The sequence below is a fragment of the Ischnura elegans genome, chromosome 2 (assembly GCF_921293095.1).
Source record: "Ischnura elegans chromosome 2, ioIscEleg1.1, whole genome shotgun sequence".
In the NCBI taxonomy this organism is placed as follows: domain Eukaryota; kingdom Metazoa; phylum Arthropoda; class Insecta; order Odonata; family Coenagrionidae; genus Ischnura; species Ischnura elegans.
This window is the reverse complement of record NC_060247.1, coordinates 90,419,607-90,440,763: the sequence shown is the minus strand read 5'-3', so window position 1 is coordinate 90,440,763 and position 21,157 is coordinate 90,419,607. Positions and strand designations below refer to the sequence as shown.

Sequence of the window (21,157 nt, the reverse complement as noted above, 5' to 3'; positions counted from 1 at the left end):
AAAAACATAATTAGTTAATTACGTGAATTTTTTTAAAATGTCTATTAGTCTTTACACATTAAATGCGTTAATTTTCTTCAACATTTTTGAAAGGCTTAAAATAACATTAACTGCATTGGACAATTGAACTCAGCAATTCAATAGAATATTATTTAATTATAACTTACTAATAATATCGAGTCCCTTCAGATTCCAACGAACTATAAGTCATATTGTATATCCATTCGGTAAATAGTCCGTCAAGTGAGGATTGCAGGTGAAGCTTGACTGCATAGTGATACGGTAGCATGATACGAGGATGAAGGAAGACTCTTCATTACCAGAGCACACCACTTCGTCCCAGGAGGCATGCCCGCCAGATGAAATCCCCCATGACAATTATCCCCAAGGAGTGGATGCATGCCCCTAATGAGGACACGGTCTTCCGCGCACTGACTCCGGATCCGGCAGTTCCTCATCGATCCCACAAAAAACAATACTTCAACCGTGTGTGGGCACCATTCAAATAGAGAGTTTCCCTCCACCTAATTTGAGTATTGACAAAGAGTAAGCAATTGGAAGCTTGGAAGAAGACTCGACATGTGCCGTTTCCACGCCTTATTTTATTTTTCGTGACCTTCATTTCGTTGCTAAGCAACATCATCAAATGCTCAGTTACTGATGTGACGAAGAATTCACTTGGAAAATAACTTTCGAGAAAAAATAACATTAAAGGTACGAAAAAGCAACCACAAAGTGCCATGCGAGACCCCTTTAAGGGCAAGGACCTAATTACATTAAGCTTCGATTAGTTGATATTCAATTACTCAGTGCGGCAACCATAAGGTTGGTTTGGATAGGTGAGGATAGAGCACATCCTATATTAAGCCACAGGCGTGGAAATATCACACATTCAAAGTTGCAGGACCATTTCCCTGCCCCTCGGTAACTCAAAATGCAATTATTTTTGTTTGGATGTTCAGCATAGCTTTGATCTGGGACCCTTCAATCGTTAGCCGAACACTCTATCCACTACTAGCACTCTTTTCCTATTGATAATTACAATATATTAGTTTATATTTTTATTATAGTCACCATACTCTTGTTCAACATCCCACTGGAGTACGAATAGTTTTATAATCTATGGAATTATTGCCGAGGACGCACAAAAAGTGAATGATTGTTCAACAATCTTTGCAGATGTCACTTATATAATAATACTACGAGATATTACAGAATAGTGAAACTTATCGTAAAATACATTACAATATTTACGAGATAATATTGATAATTCTTTCTTGAATCGGAAATGAAAAAGGACTAGTGGCAACGAGTCATCTGCCTTACGGTTGACGAAATCTGCTAGATTCAGTTTTTTCACAACTATTGAACAATCAAAGCAGGTAAAGCAGGTAGTCGGTCAAAGCGTCAAAACAACCGTAAGGGTCTGTAAAAGGCTTCCTCCGTGACCATTCCTCCAAATCCCTTTTTACGCGGTGCAAAAGAGGTAATGGCCAAAAATGCAAGGTGGAAAGAAGGAGAAGAGAAAAAAAGATAATAAGGAGCACCGATAGGATTACCACCTCTCAAGGAAACAAAATGTATAACCATATCATCTATCTATTTCCATTTAAATGCGCATAAACGCTCAGTCATTAAGGAAGCAAAAAATGCACATCACCTCTTATTCATCCATGAGTGAAAAAAATGTATATTTGCTTTTAATCTTGCACGTCTTTGAATATAAGGGCAGTCTATTACAAGCTTAGGGTTTCCCTCTATTTCCTCCCAAATATATTGAAATAAAAGGCAGTACCACTTTTCCACAGTTATTTTAATGCGTAGCACCCATTCAATAATTACGGAAAATTGCAACTAACTTTTATTTCAATATGTTGAACTTCCATTATACCACGCCTGAATCGGTTGAATGTATTCCTTCCATATACTCCTTGGAGGTCAGAGGGGGAATGGAGGGGGGAGTCAAATTTAAGTTACGAGTAAGGATAAGAAAAAGACGAGGAAGCACATAATAATTCTCTTGTCATTAAAACGGCAGCAAGAGAGGATGTCTGAAAAGAATACATCCTCCGTTGACAAACATCGTGAGCCATGGATTATGAGGCAAACTGAGAATTACTGTAGGATGTTCAGCCCATTTTTACTATAATATAACACAGCAGTTTCAATTTTCCAACTATTTGAACGAGGGCTGTGTTAAAACCTATATTGTCAGATTTTTACATATTTAAATACCAAAGGAATAAATTCTCTAAGAAAATATAATATATAATAAAAAATATTTGAACCATAATACCATCAACAAAAAGCCAGTATTAAAAAATATGTACGAGAGCATAAGCTTCAATGAGGTGAAAATAGTCCCAACTAAATAATAAGACTCAAAAATTACACATTTTTCCATGGATATTTCACGACTAATATTGACACACTTCGTCTTTTTTCAAGTCAAATTGACTTGTGATAAACGCGTAGGGCAAAAATTAGCATTTAAATACATCCATTTTGGAAAACTTAAGATTTTTACGGTATTTTATTAGGGAAAAAATTTTCCAATTCTATTCTGATAACATGAATGGAAATACAGATTTAATTTGATGATCAATATACACACTTAAATATTATGTTATATCATTTCATTAAAATATTCATAAATAAATCGAAAAGTTATTCAACTCAATGATAAGTCTTAATTCAGTATCATAAACCATTCCACCCTAAACCAACTACCTTAGCCATCCCATTGTACTACACCATAATAAAGAGAAAACAGAATGCTTTTAAAGTCATCCCTATAACAATGTCACGACTTCACATACGTTTTTCTCTCCTCGTGAGGAATCAAAATTGCGAGAAATCGAGTTAAGTGCAAAAGTTTTCACTTTCACCGAATTATTTCGGGCAACAATCGAGTGTTGAGAAAGTTATCAGAGTAAGGGGAGTAAGAGGCCTTTGAGCTCCCCATTACAATAGCCGTCAAGGACGTTGGCAAGGCACCAGCGCACAGTGCCTTAAAAAACGAAGGGAATTTTGATGATTGAATCTTCGGAATCAAATCATTCAAAAATTGTATTTTTTTACGTTTCTTCAACATATTTAAAAAATCTACCAGGGAGGCAGAGAGTAAACAAATTCATTTTAGCACATCAGCACTTAAGGAACTGGTTTTGTGTGAATTAAAAATAGCAATGAATATAAAATTCACACTGCATAAAAATTTTTATGAGTAGATAATTGTGGACTACGAAACGAGTCAAAGAAAATTTCTAACCATCAAAGTTCTAAGGATCTAAATTCTATCGAAATTAGGCGAACGCAACTCGAATTGGAAGAATGATATAGAAGAGATCAGTGAGAAAAACAAGGTGGTTTTATATTCATAGCATCTTACATTCATATTTTTTTCGACACGAGAATTTCATAAGAATTGGTGAGCCTAACTTTACATTTTTCACCGCTGTGTAGACAGGGGAATTAAATTTGGAGCCTAAACAACTGTCAGGCTACAGCTACGAAAACACCGCGCCACTTCTTGCTCATTTAATCATAAGCCGGACTAGTCACGGATGCAGAGCGACTCTCCAGCTTCGCGTCCAAGAACTGGAAAATTAAGCACTGCTCAGTTGTGCAGAGGAATATTCATTCCCGGCAGAATTAACGAGTGCGATGAATGGAAAGAGCGGGCCAAGGTTTCAAATGTAAAAGTGAAACGCGCGAGAGATGCGGTGAATGCCACTTGAGAAGTCAAAGAGGCTTAAAGTGGGTGTAATGTATGTCGTGGTACGTACTTACGTAGAAGAGAATATTGAAAAACGTCGCCATTTAGGAAATTAAATTGAATAACACATACATACGGCACAATGGATAATTCCGATCGAAATAAACATCTGCCTTCGAAGTTAGCAATACTATATTGAAATAAATATTTGCAATTTTCCACCATTATAAAATTAACTACGACCTAGGTTTCACAACATCGTCATCACCTTGGAGATGATGTAATAACATAGAAACCTAGGTCGTAATAATATTTACAACCGTGGAAAATTGCAAGTATTTATTTCAATATGAAAAAATTCCACTCCATTACGTTTGAATCATTGCATTTTATTAATAATATTACTTTCCGCTTCACAGGCAGCATTAGATGCTATAAAATCAACAGCACTAAACCTGAAAGTTATACGTCTCTTGCTTTCAAGTTTTACCCTACACTCAGGTACACTTTAGTTAAATACATCGCAGGTCAAATAATGTTTAATATCGAAATCAAATTTGATGCTTTCCCGGTGAATAATATGGGTAAACTTTTCTCGGGGTTCCCACCGGGTTAAAAACTCCATTTCTGCCGACGTTTCGAGCTCCGGCTCATGGCCTATCCTCAGGGCTGTTGAATGTCGTTACATCTGATTATATATTTACTTATTAGATATCATCCTATCTTTACTAATTCATTTATTTAAATATTTTTTTTTACCATTCCTAATTTCAATCATCATTTTTGACCGATCTTTGCTTGGTAATGCGAAAACTCTTAACTGCATGAAGACAACTACCTCCTCATCAAAATTTGCAGGATCATCAGGGGCGGATCCAGGATTTTTTTCTGGACGGGGGTACAAGAATATGACAGGCTAACGATCTTCTCATACTTGAAATTATAAACAAGATACAATCACTGTACGAAATATTTTCTTTGTTTTAGCATGAAAGTTATTAATATGAAATTAAATGATTGAGGCTCCGTAATTCACCAAAAAAAACGAACATAATGATAAAAGTATAACATTTTTGTATTTTTTGAGCGTCTGGGGGAGGGTGCTAAATCCGCCTATGAGGATCATTATCAATTTTCCTTCCTTAAAATGTCTATTATGATTCTCAAGCACAAACTGCGCCGAGATCATTAATCGCAAACGCACCATAAAATAAATAGAATCACGAGAGAAGGGCTAAATTATCGCTTACATAAAAATGTAAACCTACCCGTAAATACTTCGATTTGACTAAATCTTTCACTCGATGGTACAAAAATTCTTTAAGAAAAACTCAATATGAATATCAAATATTTCATTTTCAGATAAAAGGTTATGTATGCTATGAAACCTCAGCCCCTAAACAGGATTGGATATCCTGCAATGAGAGCGCAAAAGGTATTTTTCCTGCTCCATTTGACACAATTAATTGAGCGCACTTTACCGGTAACCACTCGTGGCGTAATTGACTAAGCACATTGCTGACCCCCCTCGCCTCTTCCTTTTCTTTACTATAATATCATTTGTAAAACTGTGAAACCGAGGAAAAGTAAACTGATAAAAAGTTAACGTAGCTCATTACATAGTGCAACGATTAATTTCATATCGGAATATCACGTCACCATTGAACAGGAAATAAATACCAATTTATTATTAAATTATTCTATCGATTAAGGTAGGTTTTCATTGAGTATTTGAGAAGAATTCTGGCATTCTCCCTCCCCATTCACCACTTCCCTCTTCAATTCACAATTGGACCTACTCCCTGTCATTCTATCTAAAAATCCTATTCTTTTCCTTCCTCTCCCTCGTTTACCTAACATTCTACCCTCTAACACTGTTTTCAATAAAGAATAAATCCGGTTAAGTGTTCTTTAACAAAAAAACATTAGGGTAAATGAAAATCAATGAACTAGAAATACATATTTCTTTAATTTTTTCCGAAAAAAATAGAAATTCATAACTGATACTTTAGTCCCACAATTAAAAATACAGCGGAATGGCTTCCCCATTAATGCTACGCCACTCCGTATGTTTCGTGTTCATAACTTGGTGTAGTGCACACATTGCGATCATCAAATTTTCAGCTTAAAAAGTAACTTTTTGGCCAGGAACATTTTTATCGATACCCTGGCAAAGAAGACGCAAATTTGACTGTGATTATAATCTATCACGTCTGAAAATGTGGACCGTTGAGCGTATCATTATGTTCAATTTCTACTATTGCACCCCTCCACAAGGTTCGTAATAATTTATCACGATACTTAAACGCTCAGTAAAAGAAACTGATTCTGCTTCAATTTTCACGCAAAACTTGGCAAAGTCTTTCATTTCGCGTTTAACAGGTCGAGAGAGAGAGAGCAATGTTTATTTTCGCTTTCGCACAACTGACGGTAAAAATAATACTTGGGGTCCGCGAGACTTAACCGTGTTATTTTTTTAATCCGGTTTCCATGAGGCCTTGGGTCTCAAACGAGTGCTCCAAAACAATGGCCCCTGTCCCTCTAAGCAAAATGCGATGTCTTTGGGACGAGGCAAGTCGATATTAACGCAACCGAGACTCATTTGTTTACCACTCGTCCGCGCGGTGGCAGCATCTCCGGACAAAGCATCAGGCATGTGCGTTTCATGAACGGGTTCGTCGGCGCGAAAAATTTTCTCAAGCGATGCAAAACGAGACCATTCAGTAAATGATCTTTGCACCCTTTTAATAAAGAGAATAGCGTACGTGTGGTTTTCTTTCCTTTTTCAAGCAGCGAAAAAATTCGTAAAAAGACAGTATAGAAAATTGATGAATTATTTAATAGTTTATATAGTATTTCGAATAGTGCGCAGGTTGGTTACCTTTCTGTATGTGACAAGAGGACAGGAAGGAAGGAAACTGGGTGTAGTTTGGTTTGTGCTGACGATTGGGTAGAGGTCTCTCCGGATTTATTTTTAATTTTTTGGGTACCAGGAAAGAATGTTGTGGTAAGGTTCAGTCGGCTGGATTGGTTTGTCTTGGTGCGCGGAGTACATTTATCAGAGGGTGATATAACTTTATTTTTGAGAAGAGGCTCTGGGTAGCTAACCTTCAGGAAGGCTTGGTGAAGATGTTGTGTGGCTTGCTGTAGGGAGGGCAAATGCGGTGAGCGCCGAACACTATTCCCTAATCTTCCTCCGTTAGAGCTTACTGCATTTGCATTTGCAACAAGTGAATTTATTAAACAAGTGAAACAAGAAAATCACAATTAACGATAAAAACTAACTTTTATATTCATCAAGCTGAAAGCAATTGAGAACAGGCTAATAGTGAGCATGCACTCTCTATCAGCCTGTTCAAAGCAAAGTCACCTCAAAACGAAAAAAAACAATTGTACCTTTTTAAAATATCCAAAATAACCTTGTTTACTTAAAAATCGTGGATTGTTACACTTCCTACAAGCTAACGTGCAACATAGTTAAAATTATTGTTAGCCGTTATTTTTCAGAGATACTTCTACCTGATGGAATAGTTCGTAGCAGGTGTATATCACTCAAAAACTTAATAAACAAGAAAATAAATATAGTTTTATAAATAACACGACGGAAACTTTACCTAATTATCCGCAGTCGTAGTACTTCAAATATCTATCGAAATATGGAAGAATTAGCTCAACTAATATCCTAATCATTAACCACATATCTTTTTCCGACATGCGGGACAATGTCACCCCAAGTTGGGCAAAGTCCCTCCACTCAGTGGCGCAGCGAGGGGGGGGGGGTTTTGGGGGATAAAACCATATCCACTATGATAAAACACCCCCAGAGCTCAGAGAATTTTTAATATTTAATCCATTTTACTAAAGTGGACTAATATTACTTATATAATAACGTAAGGATTATAAAAATATCCCTCAGAAGGCCGTAAAACTTACCATTTTGAACCATTTATCTTACACTGTTAGATTTTTCCGGGGGAGGGCCCCGCACCAACCGCTTCCCCTGATGGGTATTCCATACCCCCCAGCTCCCCAGTATTGGTTGTGCCTAAAACCCCCCCTAGCCTCAATTCCTACCTGCGCCCCTGCCTCCAGTTGACGGTATCCCATATAATAAGAACACTATAAGATAGGAGCGTAAGTTTTCATTGAGTAATACTCCACTCAGAAAATAATAATAATAATAATACCGGTCAAGTGGGAGTGGCATGTGCTCTTAAAATCCTTCCCTAGGTCGACCTTGGCCCCTTAGTAGGATCGAGATGGGAACAAGAGAGGGAAGAAGCAGGAACCACCCTAATTGGAAAACTGCCTTAGAGAACCCTCCCCCTCCCCCTTGGGAAGGTGTGTTCGGGAGCCACGCCCACCCTCCCCAGCAAGGGGGAGGGGCGCCTTCGGCAGAACGGCGATGACAGAACAGGCGATGAAGAAGAAGAAGATGGAAAGTGAGAGGGTGGAGGGGGCGGTGGTAAAGCAGAGTGGGGGTGAGGGGTGGGGTGCTAACGTAAACTGTGGGTGGCAGACGTAAGTGGGTCAATACTACACGGCACCCTCCGCTTACACATCTCCGGATTTTTTTTATTTTCTAGGCCATTGTCAAAAAGGTGCACGGGGAGGAATAATGGGAAGGTACACACAAAGGAACGGAGCGTGGGAGAGACGAGGGATTCCGAGAATCGGAAAACGACGCCGCCGACGGTAAAAAGAGAGAGAGAGAGAAAAAAAAGGCTAGTGAGAGGAAAAAAAGGGCCACCCGCGATGCGCGGGAGTTCTCGCGGAAAAATCGGGAAAAGCGAAATAAAGACGGTAGACTTCATAGACGCAATCGACAAGAGAAGCGAGGAATACACTTTGTGTACTACACAGGTTCTGGACCTACCTACATATGGGAGGAATCTCGAGGTAATAAAATAAAAGAGAGCTCAAGGTTACTGCGCAGTAACCAAAACCTCGGCTCAATATTGAAACCCCTATTTAAGAGCTAATATGACTGGTAGAAAAAGTTACCGTGTGATAAATTTTTAACACAAAGAGTTTTTAGGAAATACATATCAATTCAAATAAATCGAATAATATAGAAAAATTAGTCGAATTCCGAGGCTTCATGTCATGTACAATTGCTAAATATAACTCTGCAGTAACTAGAAGGTTTGTAAATAGAAATAAAATTTCCAATCGAAATAAACAAATACAAAGCAAAACGATATCGTCGTGATCAGCCACCCAGGCCCATCACGTGATGTTTGATTTCTCGATACCAGTCTTGGTCCCATGCGCGGCATCCGAAGATTGCTCGTTTATATTTACTTTTCGGAAAGAACATCAAACGTTTGAAATAAGAGCGCTTAAACCTTGTGCAGGGTTCAGAGTTGAATTTCGTCAAAATCTCACAAGTGAAAGAGAATAAAAATAGAGGTCAAAAAATTTCTCAAAATAAGAGTTTGAATATTACAAAGGCCAAAACCTTTCTCAGCTAGCAAAAAGCTAGCAACTGGCACGCTTCTAGAGATAATAAAGGGGAACTAATGCTGTAAACATCGCAATGCATCGTTCCAAATGCTGCTATGATTACACTAGAGGGAATAACGAGTACCTACCTCACACAGCCAAAATATGATAAAAAGTGGCATTAGCAATGTCTCTGCTTATTTTCGATAAAAATATATAAATATCCGGAACTAACTCTCCATGTAAATATTTTTTTTAAGTTAAGGGTTTCCTTTAGGAAGGATTGTGTCTCCCTACGGATATCGGTGTACTATGACACCGTACAACTTCGACGAGTATTCGTTCAGTAATTTACAGTACGACGCGTCGTCTCGACGAGACTTCGCATGCATCTAGATACTTCTAAATCTAGATGCGAAATATCGAGAGCTAAGACCTTGTGAACCTTCAGCCCAGGAAAACGTAAAATGATCACGAAGTTGAATTGAAATGTCCGAAGCTACTCCAACTGCGGGCGCAATCTATACTTTAATTAGGATATCGGATTAAATTATACGACCATAAAAAATTACGATAGTCTCGTCAGCACTCTATTCTTCCATTTCAAAAGGTAAACTCCATTTCATGTAGCACACCATTAAAAAGGATCGTTTCCAAGTCATTATCGTGTCAATCGGGCACTTAGCCAAAAATTTACCTCGGCGGGATCTTCGGTGGTATGCAGGTTGCATACACTAATATTTTTCTTTCCATTCGCTCATTGAAAAGCCATACATTTCATTAAATCAGCTATACGATTCGTTCGCATAGTGATGAAAAGTTAAATTCATCTTTGGTTACTGGAAATATTATGAAATGTAATTACATTGAAAAATGAAGAGTCAGAAGATAGACGCTCATGGAATAGTGGTGATCTAACCAGATGTATCGTGAGTAGTTGCCGCAACAGGAGACATTTTGCAACAAAACCCCCGGACTACGTGTCTGGTGTCAGTTTTTCTGGTAAAGGACTGCACCGATAGAAAAAATAATGAAAGTATACCGTCAATCGGACAACCCGAGGCAAGTCATCATTAGCTATGAAAAACATTTCCACTGGAAACTGTGAAATGAGAAGCCTGGAAGTTCAAAAGGTGGAGAGATCTTTCTTTATATTCAAAACTCTTGACAACCTTACAACCATTCCATTTTATTACCATGTTTTGAATTCTAATACTAAAACTTAAGTTTTATTAATGTTACTCAATTGAGTCATTGTTCATACGTATTATTTCAAAAAGATTTTTTTTACAAACCCAATGTTACTCTAAATATTTTTTTTAACTGCTCATTGCTGCAATGCGATAAAAATTCAAAATAGGGTGGTTTCCTATAATTTTTTCATTGCCTAAATCGAAAGATTATTACTCCTGGAGTACGCATTTCACGCTTTAAGATTTTTAAATGTCGATACCTAGTTTTCGCGATTAAATGCAAAGTGAAAATTTTCAAGCGCGCGAAAACGCGACGGCAAGTATGAATGGTGGGAAAATGCCCGGAAAACGCGACGTCAGTTGGTTCCCGCAGCCGCATTGTGAGGTGACCTCGGAGCAAGTATGTGTGCGCCGCTGTGATGCAGGCTGCTAGCGCTTGGCTTAAATAAGGATTATTAATACCTTATCAAACGAGGAAAACTTTACGACCTTAGGCAGTTTAATAGGTGATTATTAAAAGATGTTTCCCTGAAGTCTGTGCCTCGTGCATGCATTGGTAATCTCAGACGATGTAAAACTCCTATCTACTCGTATAGAAACTAGGTACCTGTGACGTCACGTGGAGTGGCATCGCATGGGCGCCAATCTGAAACGATATAATTTGTACATTATGAATACACTGATGGTGGGTAACGGGTCGCAATCAATGCCTTTCGTTTTCTTTGATGAAGGAAACTACCCTATTGGCAATTTTTAGTTTTAAAAATCAAATAAAATTTTTGAAGCGTTAATTGAAGTATTTATCGATTCTCCCCAGGAGTTAAAATGCCTAGGAAGATAAAATAATTAGGAACCTAATTCAAATTTGATTCGTAAGTCACGGAATTGGATCTTCATTCAAGGAAGAGGATTTTTCAGCGCTTAAGAGTGCCACCCAGAACGAGTCCTTAAGATCCGCCACAGTGACCACATTAGGAAGTATTTTCAAAACAATATAAGCACGGACGAAAAGACACTGTGAACTACTCACCATAAAAATCAGTTTAATTCATGAATTAGGAATACGGCTGGGAAAGTAAGTTGTTACCGAAAAAATCAGCTTGTATCGCTTGTATTCAGCCGCACATTCGTAAACGTGAGTCAAATCAACAGCGTAAGTTGACGCCATCCCGAAAAGGTAAGCCGTCATCAGCTATCTCGCTCTTTAGCCAATTTCCTTGCAGGAAATTTTGGGAAAGCTACATTAAACACTTAGGTCATTTTAATGATTAGTAACTTTCTTAGACCCTTTCCGTGAAAGGTTTGGGAAATGCTTCGACGGCGATCACTCGAAAAATAAACTACGGATAAGAAAATGGAGAAATGCGGAAGTCGTATACCCCATTTCTACAAGCAATGTTCAAATAAGGTCTCGGATTTTGTTCAAAACATGTCAATGTATAAAAATTAAACTAAAACCACTCCAAACAATCTTGAGAAAAAATATTAAATCTATGCACATTCTAATTTTCACTTTTTTTTCAAGACTCCGTCCCAAGAACCCATAATTTCTCATCATCAGCCCCTAACTGTCGTTACACAACGCTTTATTAGTTGAATTTATATCCATGAACAGATTTATATAAAAATCTAAGACCCTTAAAGGACCGACGCTCATTGAATTCAAGGGATAGAATGACCAATGGGAGTTATTTTAATTAGGTAAACAACTAGGCGACCGATCAAAGGGTTCCGGGTTCAAATACCGGGTAAAGCCTTCAGATACCTACCCTCAGCAACCCAAATTAACCTTCGGGTTTAATCACTGTGAGAGCGAAACCACTGACAATGAGAGGACTACGTATATAAAGGAGGCCTCAGACCGTTATGCAGAAGCTTGATTCATGTTGCTACCTCGCTAGCTTTTTAGTCAGTTGTCAAAAATATCCGCAGCATAGCGATGATCGCAAAGCGATCCATTTATTCCCGATTCTATAGAATTCCCGATTCTAACTATGAGGGGGGGGGGGGGGAATGAGGGGAAGAAAACCCCTCTCCCGTCAAAAACCTAAACTTAAAAAAGAAATGAGCTTTTCACAGCAATCCTACTTGTTCAAAATATAGTTGCTTCACTTTGCGTTTTTTACTTTACGTTTTCGTTCGGCGTATTCGTACGCGATTGTTCCGTGTATTATTACCCGCTCTGTCCCCTCTATGTGATCCATTCCCCAAACACTAAGTCCTAATGACGCCGCTACTTCAGAGTACTTGCGCTAGCGAGGAACGGCATTAAAAACGTATGAACGCTATGAAATATATCATCTCGAACATAAATTTGGGTTGTCAGCCCTAATTATAGTTTTTTACCACGTGAAATTGGGATCGTCACTATCGTCAGCGTCGCGAGTAGCGACTTTTGTGAACGCATTTTAATTCGCGGTGAGTGACAACACATTTAGAGGCCGACTAGAGAATTCTCTATTGAAAAATTCGTTGAAAATACATTGGGTTCGACAGCTAAAATATCCGACGAACGAGTCCATTGCTACCTTTTGTTCGCGGAGGAAAGATGGAAAACGGAGATTGACAATACGATGGGCAAAAAAATGAAGACAGTTCGCATTGTGCGGAGACAGGAACAGACTCACAATCAGAACTAATCAGTTCAAGTCAGAGTGTAGTGTCACTATTTTAGGGGAACCGCGGGGGCGAGGAAGGGGAGGAAGCAAAAGGTGCAAATTCGACACCGTTCTTCGGAGCGACCTTGCTCCATTCCGCTAAAGACCCACACACAGAGAAGAAAAGAAGGAACAGCCAGCGTCAAACAATTCGGGCCATTTGTTTATTACTTCGGCCGAGAAATTGGGTCGGATGGAGGGCGACAAGGCCAAGTGTGTTTACAACACGAGGCACAACATTTCAAATAAGGCGGATAGAGAGAGAGTCATCTCGTCAGTGATTGTTAAGATCCCGAAATAAAAGGGTTTTGAATGACGCGGAGAGGCTCTCTCTGCGGCCCGTATGCGAATTAATAGGATCCCATCGGATGGACGGATCATCATCACAGTGCAGTGGCGCGTAAAGATCCAAATTTCAAATCCAAATCAAAACGGAGGGGGTTTTGAAAATCGGAGAAAAGGAGGGGTGGTTTTAGGATCATTTTTCTTGGTCGTTGGTTCATTAATTACTACGGCTCCTTGTAGGTATGCGATACCTTGCAGCAATTATGTGCGTAGGGTCTGATATGCCTAGATCAGTGGCGGATTTAGTTACAACCACTAGTCACAGGGGAAGCAGGGGTCAAATTTAGGTCACAGTGGTCATGATCCCACCCCCAAATCATTATTAGGTTAACATAGCTGAGGTCTCTAAACAGGGATGCCGACTTACAAAAAATATTGGGGGGGCCCAAACCTGGGATCTTGCCCTGGGAAATTTGATAATTACTGAGTTTTAGTTTTTTAAGCATTTTAGAAGAGTCATCTGATCAACATTAGAACCCTGATAACTCGATATCTGGACACCACAGGGAAAATCGACAAGCCTGACACATTTTTTTCCTCACACCCATAACGAATTTTTGAGGGGGCTCAGGCCCCCTCAGGCCCCATGGAATCAGCACCACTGTCTCTCAACATTGTTGACTACGAAGTCACAAAATTTTTGTCATGTATACTTGAGAACCAGGTTAAATCTATGATAAGCCATAATAATCCACAAGCAAATTTTCAATAGTTCAGTTACATCAATGAAAATTTAGTAGACATCTACTTTCAATTTACGTACAAATTGGTGAATTTTCAACATCTCTTAGCCCTTTTCCAGATGAGTTGATGATATCATGAACTAACGCAGAGTGGGTTACTGCTTTTCCTCCGCTTTGCACATTGGCCTTACATAATTAGCTGGTATTTACAATTGTGCAATTCAGTCTTTCAATTAGGGTGTCTCCCCGAACGAGTTAATAAACCAGAATTCTAAACACATAACTAACTTATGAAAAGTGGACAGCAAATTTAGCATTTTATTATCACAAGTGAATGGCTGAATACGGAAGGATTTTTTAAATTAGTTATAATCTATATTTCTCTTCCATCCACAGAATTCTTTTAATGAATTGCAACTTTGAAAATAAATTAACAACTCTATTGAAAAATCACAAAGCTACTAACTAATGTATGATTTCAGATTACATATTTGCATATTCTTGCCCCAGGCAACATCCATTTCTTCAGCTTATAACAGCAAATGAGTGATTAGATTGGGGAGTCTTGCAATACATTTTAAATTAGTTTTAATTTTATACCAATAGGAATAATAAGTAATGGCAAGAAGAAGATTTGTATGCATAAAATATTTACATGTCTTGATTAGTATACCATAGTCCATAGGGCTAGTAAAAGCAATCTAAAGAAAAATTAAATGTTTACTGACCCTTATTACATGAAAATAATTGACCATGAAGATCATATTCATCTTCAGAGTCCTTTCAATGAAATTGTGGACAATTGGAAGCTCTTCTAGTTTGCAGCATATGTATTCCATAGTGTTATGATGCCATTTCATAGCTCCACATGTTTGGGTACTGATTTTGCCTCTTCAGATTTAATTAATGGCTTGTAGATCCCTCGCAAACAGTGAACATTAGTTTTTTACAAAATTTCTTGTCCATCACCCAACAATCTCTTCAAAACTGTAGGTGGTGCTACAGAGTTTCACCAAAATCATTTACATTATCTACCACTTAATAACTTATGAAGTTGAGATCTTCAGCCTATGGATAACAGAATCAAGAGACTCAGTATCATTTAGCATCAGATAAACTTATTGAAACGATTTTCATCATGAACACTGATGAGAAGAGATTACATGCCTACACATGTAATATTTAACAATGTTAGTACTAGTTAGACCCATTATAAACACAAGAAAATTAAGAATCCCTGAATAACAAGTATTTTACCACACACAAGAATTTAACTGGGCTATCCGATTATCACTCAAATGAAAAATATTTTTTAGAAATAATTTTTTATCTGTAAAATACAATGTAGTACCTCAAAATTTTTCATTGTTTACAATTAATTGTATAGTTTGGCTACTTCATCTCTTATGCTCAAAAATACTTCATGGCATATATCATATAATACACTTGAAATGAACTCTTCTGTTATGTTATCATAGGCTGCAACACCTGTAAAAATACATATATGTTAATGAAATTCCCTCATCTGCTGACAAAGAAAGACCTGGTAATTTTTTAACACAGACAACCAGAGTAAATAAACACATACATACATATCATACACATATATATGCAAATCAATACAGATCAATAAGTAGTGCGAAAAATCCACAGAGGAAAAATCATTCGCCTTGACCGGGATTCGAACCCGGATCCCTGTCAAGGCGAATGATTTTTCCTCTGTGGATTTTTCGCACTATTTGTGCATTGCGGGTGACTCCGTAAAAAGTTATCACCGTGGCTAGTCCCGGTACACTTTAACAGATCAATAAGTACTGATTTATGAACATCTCAACAGTGGTGCAGCAAGGGGGGATTTTGGGGGATAAAACCCCCCCAGAGCTCAGAGAAATTTCTAAGTTAAATCCATTTAACTTAGTTGGATTGATATTACTGTTAGAATTTTGTAAGGATTAATAAAATATCCCTCTGAAAGCCGTAAAACTCACCATTTTGAACCATTTATTTTAAAATTCCACAATTTATTAATCTCGCACCTACTGCTTATCCTGGTGGGTATTCCATACCCCCACACACCCCGGTATTTGTTGCACCTAAACCCCCCCCCCCCCCCCCAGCCTTAATTCCTAGCTGCGCCCCTGCATCTCGAAGCACATATGCCAATTTAAACACATGTAGTACCTAAAATTCTGGAAAACCATGAATGTGCCAATTATGAGGATTTAAGAAAATCTCCGCCTTGGGAAGAGTTTTATGTTTACATCAGGCATCATTGATTTGATTGTATTACCCCAACGAAATGGAATAAAAAATTCCTGAACAGCTGCAAAAATTGATTTTTGTTAGTAGAAAATTTGACAACAATCACTGTGGTTTAAGTTGTTAAAATTTTTATTATGAGTATTTATAAGAGTCCTAATATGTGTTGGATAAAAATGTAAAAATTAATTTCTGGTGCTTATGACCTGTGTTATCGATGCATATAAAACAACGAAAAGTCCTACATTTGATTTTTCTGTTGATGAACTCTAGATATTTTACATGCATTTATTAGTAATACATAAGATATAACCAAGAGTGTAAAAATTATCACTAGACACCAAATAAATATTTTATTTTATGAGCGAATTCATGATATTGAGTAAAAAACATGCATGGCGTTCAAATGTTATGCAAGTGATACAAAAAAACCATGAAACTGTCACTTTGAAAGTCCTTTTTGATTTTTAACTCACTGGGGATATATAAGTACAGGATATTCTTAAACTTTGAATTTTAAACTTAAAATTTGAAGATTCTGAACAAAAACTCATAAAGCTGCACCTCAAATTACAATACATAATTCATATTACCTTCACTCCTTATTGTTAATGGAAAATGTCCAAAGAGCTCACACAAAGCAGGGTAAAAGGACTTCACTTCTTTAGCACCTGCAAAGTCAACATGTGTGCAGTCAATAAAAAAATCATTGTACATATTCACAACTCCAGAACAAAACTGTCTCAATTAAATATCATCAAAAACAATGATCGTCAAGTTCGATCGATGATCGATAAGTCAATTAGTTAAGTTATAAAAAAATTAGGAAAGGATATTTAACAAACCATAGCTAGGCTTTCTAGCCCAAACATATACTCTGACTATATTACTTCCATCAGCTGAAGAATCATGCTTGTTCTCATTCTGAAATTCACTGCCACGTGTTATGTACAGATTGTGAGCAATTCCTTTTTCTTGCAGATAGCTTGTGAGAGTGAAAACATTCCTGAATAACATAAAAAATGGCTTAGAAGATATCAGGTTTATATTCAATGACATCGAATGATCATTGTAAGACATCACAACCCTATTATAATTCTACAGCACCGATATCAACTACTGTCCCTAACTCGCTATTCACACATTTCTTTTCCATTCCTAAGGCCTGACATAATAACATAACAATCTAGTTTCTCCGATGATTCTTTCCAATCAGATTCAAAAGAGAAAGCAATCATATTCCTCCCATATTTCCTTTTCATTCTGATCTCTTGCACATTCACAGTATGAGTCTCACCATAGGAATGGAAAGGAGTAAGCATTTTTTTCTTTCTCTTGAACTCCATGTTTAATGTTGACTGAGTGTCATAGAGTATAAGTCTTTTATAAGTCCTTCTACTTACTTCAAGGCCTATACTCCAAGACCGTAAATCAACATGGAATAAGGAATGAGTGGATAGTGACTAAGAAGCAATATTTAGCAATTCAATATTAACAAGGTACATATTTTATAAAAATGAATTGAATTACATTTCAATATAATTGCTACAGAAAGTTTTCGTCATTTCAAGCCAAAAAAATGTTTTATTTTTACCAAGCAATATGAAAATTTGAATGGGAAATATACCTCACTAATGAGTCAACATCCTGATTGGATAGCTGAAAGGCAAAACCTTCTCCTGGGTAGTCCGTCAATTCATAGCAAGGGCCCTTTAAATGATGAACCTCCTAAAAGAAAACAGACGGGAAAAACAATTTTCATAGGGTGTTTTAGTATTCCTATACTACAAACCAATGAATTTAAAAAAACATTAATGGCCAACAAGAGCCAAGGTGCGTGCAGCCTGTTCTATCCAGTTGTCGCCTTAAAACTATCAGCAATTTGTGGTTAATGAGCAAGGTGCAATTTTGTTTAGGAAAACAGCAAGAAAAAAACGCAACATTTTTAGTAAATAGCAAAGAGTCCACTTCAGTTTATGACCACAGAATTAATTTTTATCCACGTTGGAAAAAACTACATTCTCAAAAAATTACCAGTGTTTAAAAAAAGTGAACCAAACTTATAGTACCAATTATAATTTTCATACTTGCCAGCAGAAAGGGCAGAAACACTTTTACGATATGGCCCCTTGAGAGTGGAATCGGTATAAGCCGTAATTTCAGGTCAGGCCATACGAAACTTACGACCGGCCATAGGTATGAACCTGTTTAGCGGAATAGCTTTACAGCTCTCCACACAATCCCTCAGATAAGGTCCAATAGATTATACTCCATCCCCATAATCTCTAGGTGAGCCTCACATTAATTGCCATAGGAAAAATTATCCTGGACCTGGAATCAAACCTTGAAACTTTGGAGTCTACTGCATCGAACACTACACTATCCATTCTCATAGTAATTTAAAAGGCTCGGAGCTTAATTTTTTTGCACTCGGTGTTAGGCCCTTGCAGTCCATCAAGGATGGCAACTCGAGCGAATGAGGGGTTCCAAGTACCCACTACCAGATTGATGGTAAACCCCATAGAGGGAGGGCCCTGCTTGTCAGGCAGTGGTGGAAAGACAAAGGTCTGAGTTTGATCTACCAGATCAGGGAAATTTTACCCAACGACAATTGTTGCGAATTTCACTCCCATTTACAAGATTGAGTTGAAACATTCCACAATATTCGAGATTACTTTAGTCATCTGGATGCATGCCATTATTTTCCCACTGGAAAGGAGACTTTTCTCAAGATATTTTTCCTGTTGTATCCACGAGTACAATTACCTACCAGTAACATGACCAACACAATTAAGGAGTGGGCAGACATGTGAAAAGATCTAGCTGATATGAAATTAGAACAGAGAATTTTTCCCCAGGAAATAAATGATGGGGGAGGTGAGGGGACCCATTTCCCCCAAATAGAGGGAAATTTAGAAAAAATAAAGTATTGTAGACTAAATTAGTTCAACCCTTTCTTTGCTTGGCACTCCCCTTCTCACTACCTGTTGCGAGCAGAGGGCACGACAGGGAGGAAGAAAAGATATGTTTGCAGCAGCCTTACCAGGTACATTCATAGCAGCAAAAGGGTTAATGATTCATATACAAAGGCATGCAGTAATATTATGGGATATACATACAACATATTTTCTTAACATTTGATACCTTAGAGTGTCGTAGTTTAAAATAATCAAACCTAACCTTGAAAGGACCATGGCCCCCATCAATAATTATCCATTCGTCACCTTAACGTAGTCATTATTAAGCAGGGTAAGAGTGAGTGGGAGGAAAATTCTAAGGGCCAAAATTTGCCCATTTGAATTTGATAAATATTGCTCAAGTATTCTGACTGGTGCCAGTGGCGTAACTACATGGGGGGATGAGGGGTATAAATTTATTTTAATTAATCGTTTGATTAATCCCCCCCAAAGCCTCAGAGAAATAAAAAAAATATTTAAAACTATAGTCTAGTTTTGGCACTTAATAATTGCATCTGGTTAAAGTTAATTTTTTAGTGCAAAAATGATGTGAAATGTATTTCCAGGCATGTTATTTTTCAAAAATTTTCCCCAACGGATCCGTATATATCCGATCTTAAGATGGGGGATCGCCACCCCAGGCTATCCCATCCCCCTCAAAAGCATAGTCCTAGTCACCCCACTGACTGGTGTGATTGCCTCTAGTCACCGAGGTTACTCTCTGCATTGGGACCAAACCAAAGTTTTGTGTTACTGATGGTATTTCCCTTAATGAAGAATGATGACATTAAAGTCACAATTTTTATGAGACTAAAGTTTTTCTTCTCAGCTGACATGGTAGAGTGATGATAGTACACAATAAATATTTAACTCTAGTTAAGGCAAGACAAATCTGGCCTTGCAGTATTTTAAAGGAGAAAAAGTTAAGCCAAACAAGAGCGATGCAATTTAAACCCACAGAAAAGTAAAAAGACTGCTGACAGGTAAAACTAATTTTGAGTCCCTCAAATCCTTTGGAAAAACATTGGCAGTTAAACATAAATTACTCTTTGATACTCACTATCCTCTCAAGAAGCATCCTGTTGCTAAGATAGTAAGCATGATAATGTAAATGGTTGACTGAAGCAAACGCGCAAAGGCCATTAAATCCAATCCTAAGATCTCTGAAATTTAAAGAACAACAGAGTAAAAGTACTCCGTCTTAACAGAAAAATAGTGATTCAAATCAGATACAAAGAGTTCACTTACAAGGATCCACTAAGAAGTAGGAAGTTAATGGCAAAGCTTAATCCGTCTTCTGAGATAACTTGAGGATGGCATTTCTCTAAAGCAGGCAGAAGCAAACAATGCCCGTAATCAATAGGGCTATCATTAATAGCTACATAATTTGATACACCTCCAGCTTCTCCCTCAAGATTCATGGTAAATAATATTTCCTCTTCTTTCAAACGAGTGAAATTGAATAGCATTGGGTTGAACGGAGCATTTATATCTCGTATTTCTTGCGGTTTGCGGCGTAAAGAACCTCTTTCTTCGTTTAGCTAAAAATTTTATCATTAATAGACATTATCATACCAATTTCTTGTTGAAAATTTCATGAATAAATATTTACCTGCGCGAAAAACCCATATTTTCCAGGAAGCACCTTTGTGGCTTGAATATTTAAGGCATATCGGAAAATTTTAAGGGACTTAGCACGCTCCCACCTCTTCCTTAACAGCGCGTCCAGCTTCGTCTCTGAGCTATTTAATAATCTCAATTTTATATCGCTTGAACTATAGGTAATTTGAGGTATATTGGACCATTTAGCCATGCTTTGAATTCAAAGAAACCACCGAAAACACCACCTGACGGAATTTCATAACATAACGTTACATTTACCCAAGAGTTGCCTACAATC

The 21,157-nt window shown here is 37.6% G+C and overlaps 1 protein-coding gene across 2 annotated transcripts; it reads right to left on the bottom strand.

Moving 5' to 3' along the window:
* Positions 1-14,743: 14,743 nt before the first annotated feature.
* On the bottom strand, positions 14,744-21,157 carry LOC124154161 (GDP-D-glucose phosphorylase 1). Of its 2 annotated transcripts, XM_046527702.1 has the most exons (8): positions 20,870-21,157; positions 20,506-20,798; positions 20,318-20,420; positions 17,928-18,028; positions 17,146-17,306; positions 16,894-16,971; positions 15,393-15,529; positions 14,744-15,109 (listed from the first exon to the last, which is right to left on the bottom strand). In XM_046527702.1, exons 1-7 carry the CDS (start codon positions 21,068-21,070, stop codon positions 15,417-15,419), a joined length of 1,050 nt encoding a protein of 349 aa, XP_046383658.1. In that variant the 5' UTR covers positions 21,071-21,157; the 3' UTR covers positions 14,744-15,109; positions 15,393-15,416. The 2 variants fall into 2 exon arrangements, with proteins under 2 accessions (XP_046383658.1, XP_046383657.1); XM_046527701.1 differs by having other exon boundaries at positions 14,744-15,529; positions 20,870-21,156.